Here is a 14,006-nt window from a genome sequence, read left to right as displayed (position 1 = left end):
ATTCTAGCTAAGGCTGACAGAGATGCCAGGGCCCACTATGGACGTAGCCTTATAAAAATAAAACAGGTAACCTGCAGGGGATATGTGATCATTCTTAAAACACTTATTTCTGAGCCCCATGTTGATAGTTCTAGATAACCAAGGTTTAGAACTCTTTTATGCTCAACCGTAAATAGATTTCATGAATACTTATAGCAAAGTACTGTGGTCCCTGCCTGGCACCGATGAATTACCCTTGACGACTAGCCTAAATCTTGGTGGCTCAACCTCACCCAAAGGTGCCAGGGGAGGAGACGACAGCCAAGAACAGCCTGGAGAGCAACTCTTCCCTGTAACAGGAATCTCCACGGGTCAAGATAGATGGCTTTGATTTTGCTTTACAGCGAAAACATGGTAAAGCACTCATCCCAGTCCTATGGTGAATCAGCGGAATCTCTACATGCAAATCTTAACTATGCTAGGACGATTTTGTCTAACTAACTTCTCTGACCATTATAAGGGCGTACATCTTTCCTTGTTCAGCATCAGATCCAGAAATGTATATGGAAGCCTAGCACGCTCTTTAAATGGGATCGGAACACATCTGACAGTCTGCTCTGGTACTTATGAATGCCAGGATGCCTGACCAAATAATTCCACCCAATGTCCTAGAATTCTTGTGTACACATTGCGGTCCAGGGGCACGCTTCCTATAATGCTTATATCCATCCATCCTGCCTTGCACATCTGTGTCTCCCCTAAGAGCCTGCCCAAGGTTTGGTTTATGTAACAAGTGCTTAGCCAATAGTCTCAGCATAGGACATCTCCAATTCCCTTCCTTTACTTGCTCAGTTTCCTCACAGTGTCTGTGTTGCTTTAAGTCCAGACCCATGACGGGTCGTACCACAACTGCCTGGCATGCTTTCCACAATTCAAATCTCTAGGTCAGACTTCAGATCTCTTGACTGCCATTTTTTGTTTTGTTTTATTTTGTTTTGTTTTCATTAGGGGCCTTAATGGTGATAGCAAAACAAAACAAAAACCTGATTGGCACTTTATCAAAAGAAAGAAACAGGCAAATGGAACCGCAATGGCATTTCAATCTAGCCCCTCCAGGTCTTAGTTCATAAAATAATTCACCAGTAAAGTGATCTTTGAAATGCATTTATTGTAATGACTTGAACCTGTTATGTAACTTTTCCCTTCATTATGCTTTATTGGCATTCAAGCTGAGAGCCTGACTTACACAATGGTATTATGTTTTCAGTAAACCAATGAGGCACAAAATGGTTTCTTGGAGAAAATAACATTGATAGGTTGGGATATTAGCTATGTGGGAAGACTTACTATTAGTTGTCTCCACAGACAGGGAAATGAAAAGTCCATAATTTAAACTAATCCCACAAGACCTGTAACTAGGATTACTGCTGTGGCTTCTTACATAATGGGAAAATAGAAGAGGCTACCACACTCACAACCATGGAGGTCAACTCGGATCCACAGGGATGTTATGTACAACAGGGTAGCATTCTCTTAAGGGTTTCAGAAACAACACGTCATACAGAAGCAGCCAGCATCATCTTTCTCCCTCAGAGTGGCTGGTGAGTTTCAATTGTACACCTTAGTGGCATAGACCACTAAGCCATTAGGGTTAGAGAGATGAGAAAGTGAAATTCAGTCCATCAATATTGACTGTTCTTTATAGGCTCCACCCCGGCTTTTAGAGAAACCCTGAGGTGAATAAGGCACTGTCTCTCCCGCACACAATCTGAGTAAACTGCGACAAGGGCAAATGGCCTGGGTAACATGGGGTGCGGGGGACCCATTCTGACTGGGAGGACATGGCTGGACCTTGAAGGCTAGGAGCATGAGAGGCAGAGATGAGGGATAAAGGAGGGATAAACAAAGGCAAGAAATGACCTTAGCCCGTGTCACTGGAGTTTAGGTTGTGCTGGGTTGAAAAGGAGGTGGCTGGAGATAGGGCTGAGAGGCAAGTTAGTCTATAAAAGGGTCTTAGTGTTTCCACAGACTAGTAGTTAGCATCCTACAGTATTGTTCCTGACCCATCAAACTGAAACAACTTCCCAATAGAACCTGATTTTTTTTTTACTCCCCACTCCCCCAGAACCTGATTTTTTTTTAATTGATGGAACGCTAAGGCGTAATGAATATAAATTTTCATTTCAGAAGCAAGTTTAAATTATGCAACTGCCTAAGTAACAGTATAAAATCTAAAATGCCTGCTAGTTTAACTTAGCACAAAGTCTTTTTTAAAACAAAGCTCTGGTTCCATGTTTGAATCATTCCATTATAATACAGGCACTCAAGCAGCGCACACAACTAGACTTTAATGACTTGGAAACCAGAAGGCCCTACCCTTCTCCGATTTTACTGTTTGCAATGACTTCATTTTTCCACTTTACTGTTAATAGAAAGAGGATTTAAAACCTTGAGAAGGAAGAGTTAACACCTTCTCATAGAAGTAGAATAGATGAACCTAAATTTCATGGCAGACTTCTTAATAACAAATATTAGAAGCCTACGATATACTATGAGTGAAAGTAGCTCAATTACCTCTTATAATGAGCTTTCCAATTATACAAAAGACCTTTATTTTTTAAAAAAAGGCATATTAAGATGCATGACCTTAAACTTCTATTTGGTTTCTTTCCCAAAGTGTTTCAATGCACCCAGTCATTAAGCACACAGTACCACTCTTTCGTGGACTTCCTAACAAATACAGTTAAGTTTCTCAGAAAATTCTCAGGGGGGGGAAAAAAAGTTAAAATTAAAACTATCCAGCTCTAAATACCTAGCTTTTTAATAAGAATATTTGTTTACTCATAATGACTCATACAGACTATTTAAATTATTTTAAGCTATAGGAAGTTGTTCAACAGGAGAGCCAATTATAGTGTGGTAAAGCTGATAAATAATACATGTGACCACATGAACAATCTAGCCATGTTTTTCTTTGTGATTAAGAAAATAATTTACAGGTTTCTAGGAAAAACTATCAAGCATCTTCCTAATATGCCCCCTGGCTAGTTTGCCATAATTCCAGAAGTTCTTTTTATCTAAATTCAAATTACTCACAGTCTCTGTGCCTACACACTTTCTTAGACACAGACGTTTCCACAAGTAAAACATTAGCACAGGTTGTTTTTTTGTTGGACTTTTTTTTTAGCACAGGTTTTAATGGTAAAATATTTACATCTCTAACAGAATCTTCAATGTGAGTATTAACCACAATGCCCAATAGTTTAATGGTTTAATTTTAGTTCTTCTACAACAAACAACTCACTGCCATAAAGCCGATGCTGACTCATAGCGACCCTTTGGTTCTAATAGGAGGAATAGATTCTGGATAATATTTTCAGAGGTTCCCCCATACAGAAGAGCAGAGTTGGGGGAATGAACGGGATTTTACAATGGGAAAAGGTGAAGAAAGCAGACTTCAAATGCATGAGTGTAAGGGGGTTGCAGCATGGCGAGGCTTCTTCTATTGGGTCAAATGATTAGCAGCAGGAAACTGCGAGGGAAGGAAGGGTTGAAACACCTCTGTTAAGAAAAGAACTGAGCTGAGCATGAGCAGGGCATTGGCGCATAATGAACCCCCTTGCTATAACGGACGAGCTCTTATCACTTAAAAACGACCGTTGTTATAACTATTATTTATTGACCACTTATTCTATGCCAGGTACATCATTCAGCATTGACATAATTCTCTCTCATCTCCATTTTGTGAATGAAGGGGAAGAAAACTTGGAGGAACTGAAAAATATCGCTAATAAGCATAACAAAGAGAATTTGTCTGCAGAAAGTCCTTTTCTTTAACTTCTTTGAGGAAAGCTGCCTAGGACATATTTGTACATATAAGGTTAACACAGGATATTTATAAACTATAGTAAGTAACTGGGCCTCCTTATCCCTCATGCCTGAACGTCTCCCTGTGGAAGTTGAATGTTCCAGGCTCTCAAGTTCCTAAACCTCCCACTAACCAGTTAAAGCACCAAATGTACTGCCATTGATTCAATTTGGACTCATGGCCACCTTTTAGGACATGATAGAATTGCCCCTGTGGGTTTCCAAGTCTGTATAGTAGGGTCAGATCCATGAGCCGCTTGGAATTAGAACTGGTGAGCATAAAAACAAAAACACTATGGGTGGCCTTCCTGAGTTTCTCCCTCTCTGCACTCCCTTGTACTTCTCTGTTCCCAGCAGTCCTTCTTTTTGATTCTCTACCCAAAGCCTTGGGGATCTAATTAGCCTGTTCTGTCACACATTTCCATTCGGACTCTTGTCTTGGCTTAAAAGGCAGGACGACACAGAGAGAAGAAAGCAATGCACGCTGACCCAACTTCTTGGAAACTGAACCTTCACTGAGAGGAGCGCAAGTTCACTGAAAGTAGAGCAAGTTTCTCCTCTCAACGTTTTGGGGATTGCAGATCATCGTTACTGTGGAAGGGCATAGCGGATGCGATATAAGAAAAGAGAGAAATGAGAAGGGGATGTCCACATTCCCTCCAATAATCAAGCTTCTTTTGCAGCAACACAAGCCAAAGTTAGATGACTGCTTTTGAAACTCTGTATGTACAGATTGTCACTTTCTGGGTTTGGCACTGCATTGAGTTCAGGCCAGGGGGACACCAGAAAAAAGGTAGTGAGCTTACTGCTTGCTTGGTGCTACTTATGATCTGGTGATCTTTGTCGATCCACCTATTTCTGTTTACTTTTAATATTTAAATATTCTTTATTATTCTTTATTAAATAATCCCTGTAGTATGTCCATATGTTATAGTTTTATTCAAGGGAGATGCAGGATGAAGTACAGAACACCCTCGGCATATCTTAAACTGAAAAAAATTCAAGAAAAATTTAAAGTCTCAAGTTGCATTGTTGAAAAAAGCCTATGGACAAAATATTGAATGATACAGAAAGCATCAAGATAATATGAAAAGAATATACAGTCACTGTACAAAAAACCCCCCCAAAAAAACCTAGTCCACATTCCATTATTTCAGGAGGCAGCATATGAGCAAAATCCAATAGTGCTGAAGGAAGATGTTCAAACAGCACTGAAAGTATTAGCCAAAAACAAGGTCCCAGGAATTGTTGGAATACCAAATGTAATGAATGATTCAACAAGCTGATGAAGCCCTGGAAGTACTTACTCATTTATGTCAGGAAATTTGGAAGACAGCTACTTGGCCAACTGATTGGAAGAGATCCATATTTGCACCAATTCCAAAGAAAGATGACCCAACATCATACTCAAATTATAGAACAATATCATTGATGTCATATTCTAGTAAAATTTTGCTGAAGATCATCCAACAACAGTTGCAGCAGTACAATTCAGAAGAGGATGTGGAATAATGGATATCATTGCTGATGACAGCTAGATCCTGGCTGAAAGCAAAGACTACCAGAGAGCTGTTCCCTCGTGTTTTATTGACTATGCAAAGGCATTCGATTATGTGGATCATAAAAAGCTATTGAAATCCTTGATAACAAGGGGAATTCTAGAATATTTATGTGGAGCACATGAGCATGGATCAAGAGGCAGTTGTGTGAACAGAACAAGACAATACTGAATGGTTTAGAATCAGGAATGATGTGCAGTAGGGTTGTATCCTCTCAACATACTTATTCATTTCGTATGCTGAGAAAATAGTTGGAGAAACTGGGTTATATGAAGAAGAATATGGCATCAAAGTGAAAGGAACGTTTATTAACCACCTGCAATAGACACATAACAAAACCTTGCTTGCTGAAAGTCAAGAAGACTTGAAGCACTTGATGAAGATCAAAGATTGCAGCCTTCAGGGTGGATTACAAAGCACTACAAAGAAGACCTGAACCCTCACTAGTGGATTGATAGGGAGCTTCATGATAAATATAGGAGACATGAAAGTTGTCAAGGATTTCATCTTGCTTGGATCCACAATCAATGCTCCTGGGATCAGCCCGCAAGGGATCAAAATACACACTGCATCGGGTAAATCTGCTGTACAAGACTTCTTTAGAATATTGAAAAGTAAGAAGTTACTTTGTAGATTAAGATGTGCCTGGCCAACCCACAGTATTTTCAATCACCTCATATGTATGTGAAGGTTGGATATTGAATAAGGAAGACAGAAGGAGAATGGTGCATTTGAATTGTGGTGCTGGAGAAACATATCGTAAGGACCACGGACTGCCAAGAGGACAAAGCGGTCTATCTTAGAAGAAGCACAGCCTGGGTGCTCCTTCAAGAGGACTGTGATGACTTGTCTCACACACTTTGGACATAGTGTCGGGGAGACCACTCCCTGGAGAAGGACATCGTGTCGGGGAGACCACTCCCTGGAGAAGGACATCCTGTTCGGGAAAGCAGAGGGTCAGCAAGGGAGAGGACGCCCTCAAGGAGATGGATTGATTGACAGAGTGGCTGCAACATGGGGCTAAAGCAGAAGAACAATTTTGAAGACTGGGCAGTATTTCATTCATCAGAACTGACTCTGTGCACCCAACATCAGCTTGCATTTCAATAGCTTCTCTCTCCCGAATTGACACTTTTTTGCACTTAACTTTTGAAAAGGCAAAATTTAATCACCTCCTTCACTCTTCTCCTAGACAATACAAGGGTTTGGGAATACTTTAATTGCATTCACTTCTCTCCTGACATGTTTACTACAACTGTGAATTTTAGTTCTATTTTTAAGTACTATGTCATCCAGGGCAAGATATGACAAAATAACAATTTATAAACTATCAAGGGCTCATGAGGGAGGGGCGAGGAGGGAGGGAGGGGAAAAAAGAGGACCTAATACTGGGGGTTTAAGTGGAGAGGAAATGTTTTGAGAACGATGAGGGCAATGAATGTACAAATGCGCTTTACACAATTGATGTGTGTATGGACTGTGATAAGAGTTGTATGAGCCCCTAATAAAATGATTTAAATTTTAAAAAAAGAAACAATGATGCAGTCATCCTCTAGGAAGTCTTATCTTTTGTAATAGTGCTTTTATTTCAATTGGGTGGACTTGAAAAAGGGATTGTAAGTTGGCAGTGCATAATGTAATAGATATTTAGCAGTGGAAACGAGGAAAGCCCGCAACAAGATGGATTGACACAGTGGCTGCAAGAGTGAGCTCAAACAGAAGAACAACTGTGAGTCAGATGTAGGAATGGGCAGTGGCACTTCGTTCCGTTGGAGATAGGGTCCCTATGAATTGAAGCCAATTTGAAAGCATGTAACAACAGCAGATATTGTTTGTTTTCCGTAAAAGAATAAACATTTACTAGCCATTGGCTAGTGTGTGTGTATATGTGTGCGTGCGTGTGTGTGTGTGTGTGTGTGTGTGTATCTTTGGTAAATCAAAGCAGTGAGAAGAGTTCTTTCAACTCTGATCACACAGTTGCTCATGGTTTCATCAAAAATTCCTTAATCTACATGTAACTCAGTTTGCTCAATTTAAAACTTGACTTTACATAGAATTGTTTCTATACATCAGATAAAAAACAAAAATAAAGTTGAATAGTACTTGAAATTAAAAAAAGTATTATGTCATCATTGTCATTATTATGACGGTTTATACGTGAGCATTTAATACATAATTTATATTAAAACATAATTAAACATTTAAATATTAAATGACAATACTTACCCATCTGTTTACCATTTTCTTTGCTTTTTATTTCAGCTTACGTCTCAGACCTTCAACCTAGGATGACTTTTCTTGTTTGAAAAACATAACTTAAAATGCTTTTGACGGTGGTCAAGAGCTCTCAGTTTTGCTCTGTCTGAAAATGTCATTTCATCTTTGATACTGAAAAATATTTTAACTGAGTATAGACTTCTATCTTTGGTATTTATTTTCTATTAGGAATAAGTAAAGTGGCATACACAGTTCAGTGGTTGAAAGGGGAACTCTTCGAGAAGTTCCTCGGAAGACAGGGGTGGTGACCGCGTCCTTGAAAAGCAATTCTATTGGGCACACTGAGGTTCTGTAAGGCAGAATCAACAGATGGCAACTAACAGCACTCATAATGTGCCATCAAAAATAAAAGTCTACTAAGTGATAGGACGGAAGTAGGAGACACAGGCAGAAAGGGGCATGGTTGCTGTTACGTTGGAGGACGTACAGTCAAGGTCATGAAATAAAATGTTTATGAACTGGTGAATGGAACACTAATTGCTCTGCAAAGTTCATTAACTGGTGGCTTTGAATTGCTCCGACTTTTTGGTTAGCCACCGGGCGCTTCACTACTTTGCCACCGGGCTCCTTTGAGATGAGCAAAGGACTTCATCAATGAGGAAGGCACACGGGCTGAGGAAGAACAGGAGCGGTACAGGAGAGGTTCTGAGTCGTCCTACCTACTTTCGGGGGTCATCTTGTTGATCGAGACTTGTTCAAGACTGACCATATTGAAAGATAAGAAAGCAGCACATGCAGGTGATTTGGAAACAGCTCTACGGAAATGTGTTGGGGGAGGCGGACTGAAGAGGACTGACATAACGGGGAATGGTCTGCTGTCTGGTGGCTTTCTCAGAAAGGCTTCCTCGATTGCAAAGGCTCACAATGACAATCGACTCCCTGTGGCCAAAGGCTTAATACCACTTCAAAGCATTCAACTTAGGAGTGTAGATGAGGGTGCATTACTACTGTTCTTGCCTTTCAAGGCATTTGAAATGCCATAAAAATAATTTGGCTTTCCATAAGTCAATGGATTCTCATTTAATCTAGGAATAATTTTTTCTTTTTACTATCTATATGTGCATTTGAAATCGGCTGTAAAAGAGACTTTCATTTTTACTAGGGCAAGCTGCTGAGGAACATAAAAAAGTAGTCATATTTTTGGTTGGCAATCTACTTCTTACCCAAAACATAAATCTCACTGTTGACTACAGCTGTACTGAATCGGTACTTTGCATGCTTCATGGGTGCCCGCTCTTTCCATTGGTCTTGGCTGGGGTCATACTGAAACACTTTGTTGCTTAACCGATCAGGTTCCTCGTCAGGAAGATCCATCTGTATGAAATATGAGAGCTACTATAACATAACACTTAGAGGCCTTTGTGAGTACACGAATATAATCAATCAAAGCAGATAGCTAAGGAAGTAAACAGGAGTTGACTGACCTGACTCATCCTCACAAACACACTGCACCCCAAAACTTAAAATTAATATTAGAGAAATTGATATTCTATAACATCAAAGCTGAGATCCTGGATGATAGCAAATAATCTGTGATCTTAGCAGTGAGACAACAGAGCTTTAAAAGTAATAATACTAAACAATCACAAACCTTTAAGAATGCAGCAAAGCTCTTTAGATTTTAAAAAAAAGTATAATTCCATTTGACCAAAAGTTATGACTATTAATAATTTTTAGAAACTATTTTTAATACTCTATAAGGTATTTTGCTAAAACTTTAGTGTTTTAGTAATTAGGGAATTTTATATCAAAATTCTGAATTGAATTTTGAATTTTTAAAGCTGAATACATAATTTAAGAATGGTTTAACTGAAAATTTCAAGATATACATATGTGAATCTAAAGAATTTTCAACTATTTCTACGGTTACCTTTCTTACATGTATTTGTATAACTATAGACAATACAAATTGAAAACTGTTCATTTCCACACAGCTTCAGTGGCTTCTTCTACTCATAAACTTCCAGTGACAGATTTTTTTTTTTGGATACACAACATGTCAGGAACTTAATATGATAACATATTAAGGATTTTAAAGTGTCTCTTAAGATTATTTTGGAGGTAGGTACAATAAATAAATAATTACATAAATAACAAACGAAGAGGACCTGGTAGATCTGTGGGATAGCAAGTGTTGGGCTGCTAACTCCAAGGTTAGCAGTTCAAACCTACTCTTTGCTCCATGAGAGAAAGATGAGGCTATCTGTTCCTCTAGAGCTTTACAGTTTTGAAAGCCCCAATTAAGGGCACTGTAAATTGGAATCCATTCAATGGCGCTGTTGTTAATAAAAATTGCATGCAGTTAATTTTTGTTTATGACTTTAAATATATCAAGTAATGAGCACTAGGGTACAAACACAACCCCAAGCTATCTTGTAACCTAATTTACTTTATTAGGTATTAAAACAAACTAGATGCCTTTTTATGCAATAAGCCTGCATGTATCATCTGCTTAAGGACATATAAATGTACAACTATTGGCTTTAATATTTTAAATTTCCTTCTAACTTAAGTATCTGACCTATTTTCATGAGAGAAAGGCTTCTAAAATGTCTCTGGAGTTTATTCATGCAAAAAGATAGTGTTGAAAGAGCTTTACAAATCATTTTTCAGCTTTCAGTTATTAGCCGTGATGAAATCTGCAATACGTTTTCATGCATAGTACAAATGCAATGTGTTAAATGTAAAGTGTAAGTTTTTATAGTGTAAGTTTTCCTATCAAGGGCAAAAATCCAAGCTTATGAAATGAGGGCAAAAGTATGTTTTATTATGAAGCGCATCTGGAGAAACAAACTACATACACACAAATGAATTTACTTGACTTTATGGGGATAGACAGTGAGCTAGTAAGGCTGAGTTTTGTTAGGGAGGCTTATGTCCAGGGCAGAAGGCCACTGGGATGGCCACACGTCCCTGGGACGGGCACCCAGAGAGACAAGACCGCAGAAGGCAGCCTGTGATGAGCTTCCATGTGCCTTTCCATCGCCTGTCATCACTTTGATGGCCTCCGATAATACACAGTATTTTGTTTTCTATATTTGCTAGTGTCCAGCAAGGACATGAAGTGTTTAAAATTACAATGTACTTCGATGTACATGATTGTGCCATTATTGGGTTGGTAGTATGGGGCCCCACTTAGAATTAAAAAATTAAATGTGGAAGAGATACAAGAGTTGCTTGATCCAGGTCACACAGCTATTAAGCAGACTGAACTGAACTGAGCTTTCAGCCTCCCTGCCTCCCTACTTAGAGGTTCTCTATAGACAGTTCCGAAGCACAAGAATCTTTACTGATTAACAAAAATGGGAAGAATTATGAAGCGCACAGCATGAATACTGAATGAAGTGTGTCTATGAATAACACACTTTAAAATTCATTCTCCTAAATTGCACTAACACATTAAAACCTTAAGTAGGTTTCAGGAAACAAAGTGCTTTACTAACAATATAAGTCATACTCTTTCAGGATTAAACAGCTACAAGTTTCGAAATAGCAGCCAAACTCAACAGAGCCATGCCAATTAGGAAATGCCTTCACCTGAGGGGTCCAGCCGCCAATCACGTAAAGTTTATTATTCACTGTTACCACAGCATGGCATGCCAACTGTAGTGGAAGGGGAGACACCCTTTTCCAACTGTCCCGTTCTACAGAGTACTTGTCAACACAGTTTGTAATAAGATACTGGTTCTTGATTTTCATCTGTCCTCCGATAACATAGAGGTCATTGTGAACACTGCCTAGAGCATAAAGTTCTCGAAATTCAGTAGTGCATAACTTTTCCCAAAACTGGTTTCCTCTATCATGATATCTGTAAATGAAAAGACAGAGACCCAGAATTAGAGATAACAAATAACAATTTATCTAAGAAATACACCTATGCTTCTTTTATAACTAAAAATAATGTAATCTGTGTCTTCAAATCAAAGAAGGAAAACATTCATCCAAGATAGTGGTACAGTTTTTGTTTCTAAGAACTATGAACTTAAGTGGAGAGGAAATGTTTTGAGAATGATGAGGGCAATGAATGTACAAATGCGCTTTACACAATTGATGTATGTATGGACTGTGATAAGAGTTGTATGAGCCCCTAATAAAATGACTTAAAAAAAAAGAACTATGAACACAATATAAAGATTAACCATATCTACCTGAAAAATTCTAGGAAAAAATACATACAGAAAAAAGTATAAAGCACTCAAGGCTAGCCTTTCATTTCTGAAATCCGAGAAAAGAAATAAACAAAAAAGAAAATCTTTCAGCAAGTCCTTTGTCATTTTCCCCAAAAAACATAAATATACAAAAACACAAAATGTCTACTCTGCACACTAGAAATATTACTTACATTGCATTAAAAAAATCATAATCAGCAAAGAATTTGAAACACCTTTCAGAGAGTTCTACCAGGATGATACCGAATATGTAGTTTTAAGGTTTGGTGTTTTCCGAACAGGCTTCAAATAAAGTCAGGAGCACTGATAATGTTCACCTCTACACGTCTACTTTCATCCAGTAGGTAGTGCAATGTGCTTCCACGGGAAGTCACGTCTGTCTGAGAAGAGTACTGAGGGTAGGGACTTGTTCCAGTGCCTCCTAGAGTCCAGCACATGAACTGAGTCTGTTTGCATTTGCTCGTACAATGAGTATGCTTGTGGCTATCCCTGGACTTGTCTCATGCTAATGGTAATTCTGTTTTCTTCAGTGATGCCAAGTCAAAGATAAACAAAAGTACTTATAGAACAGTGGGATAAAACTGTGAAATTAGATCGGTCCTAGAAAATTCAGGAAGAATACCTACAATTCAAAACAAAACAACAAAAAGCAAGAAAATCTAGGCAAAAACCTGCTGTTAGGAAATAAATTAAATAATTATATGTGTGTGTTATACAAAGTATAACTTTTTAAGTATAGACTACTTATTTTGCATCAAGTGCCGTATCTTCTCGAGTATAAGCTGAACAGAATATCAGCCCAGGCACCTAATTTTACCACAAAAACTGCATTTAAAATGTGCGAAAAGCTCAGCTTATACATGAGTATATACGGTATTTGGCAGTTAATCACATATCAGTTTTTCTCTAATTCTAGGTCAACTCTTACATTCCTACCGAGAGAAAACATTTTACATCAGGCCTTCCATGGAAGTTGGGGGGGTATCTCTTTTCCTGTAGGGCATGTATGGTTTGTCACAAAATGAATGTAGAAATGTATCAAATGTTATAACGCTTTTCTCTATTAAATTTAAGGTAGGAATCCAGATTCCCTAGAAATATCACAAGTGATATTTTCACAGCCAGATTTAAGTGTATCAGAGTTTATAAAAGACAACTAGGGGTCACTCAGATACAGTCAGCTGAATGAAAATATGGACAGAATAGAACAAGTGAGCTTTGATATTCTGAGATATGGTTTAAGAAAACTGGCTAGGAATAAAATACATTCCATGAAGCTTAGGAAAGTACACTATATCTGGGTGACTTGTTCTCTGGTTTTTAACATTTTGAAATTGCCCAAATAAAACTATAAAAGTCATTGCTATGAAAAAGAAGTGGATATTACATACAAAAGAACCAGTGAAGAACCCAATGTTTCACAGCAGTTGATAGTTTAAAGACAACACTTGTATCCTCAGGTATTGATACTCCAAAAGGGTAAGTAATACAAGAAATTATATCAACTTGAAAATAAATTACCTGCTATTGTACTGTGTTACTTATCCTTAAGTCATGAGGAAATAGATCTGCCTGAGAAAAACCAATGAGTTATAATGTAATGATATGTAAATTGAAAAGACTCTGGAGCAAGATAAAAGGGATATGTAAAAAAAGTCATTTTCTCCATTTGTTTAGCTACTCTATATCAAGAGCAAGTTTCACAGTCTCTTCTGACATCCACGTTGGTCTTTTCTTTTGTTCTTGTCTCTTTAAGGACATTTTTCGTTTTTCATGTATGATGTTCTTTTTTAAAAAAATAATTAAATAATTTAATTGGGGGCTTGTACAACTCTTAGCACAAACCACACATACATCCATTGTATCAAGCACTCTTGTGCATTTGTTTCCCTCATCATTCTCAAAACACTTGCTTTCCACTTGAGCCCATGGTATCAGCTCCTTATTTCCCCCCCCTCCCTCCATGCTCCCCCCTCCGCCATGAACCCCTGAGAATTTATAAATTTTTTGTTGTTGTTGTGAAATAGTTCCTCTTTTTTTAAATCATTTTATTAGGGGCTCATACAACTCATCACAATCCACACATACATCAATTGTGTAAAGCACATTTGTACATTCATTGCCCTCATCATTCTCAAAACATGTCCTCTCCACT

The 14,006-nt window shown here is 38.2% G+C and overlaps 1 protein-coding gene across 2 annotated transcripts in view; it reads right to left on the bottom strand.

Moving 5' to 3' along the window:
* KBTBD12 (kelch repeat and BTB domain containing 12) overlaps positions 1 to 14,006 on the bottom strand; it is a 68,357-nt gene that overhangs the window by 35,720 nt on the left and 18,631 nt on the right. Inside the window, exons 3-5 of one of the 2 annotated variants that reach the window (XM_045289886.1) lie at positions 11,220 to 11,490; positions 8,846 to 8,996; positions 6,989 to 7,189 (exon numbers count right to left, since the gene is read on the bottom strand). In XM_045289886.1, the coding sequence (XP_045145821.1) occupies positions 7,140 to 7,189; positions 8,846 to 8,996; positions 11,220 to 11,490 (472 nt within the window). In that variant the 3' untranslated portion in view covers positions 6,989 to 7,139. Of the gene's footprint in view, positions 1 to 6,988; positions 7,190 to 8,845; positions 8,997 to 11,219; positions 11,491 to 14,006 lie in introns of those variants that run through there. The other variant, XM_004702302.3, reaches the window with a different exon arrangement.

Source organism: Echinops telfairi, unplaced genomic scaffold (assembly GCF_000313985.2).
Source record: "Echinops telfairi isolate 266 unplaced genomic scaffold, ASM31398v2 ScPeMD7_31;HRSCAF=116, whole genome shotgun sequence".
NCBI classification, from domain to species: Eukaryota; Metazoa; Chordata; class Mammalia; order Afrosoricida; family Tenrecidae; genus Echinops; species Echinops telfairi.
This window is presented reverse-complemented; position numbering and strand designations above follow the sequence as displayed.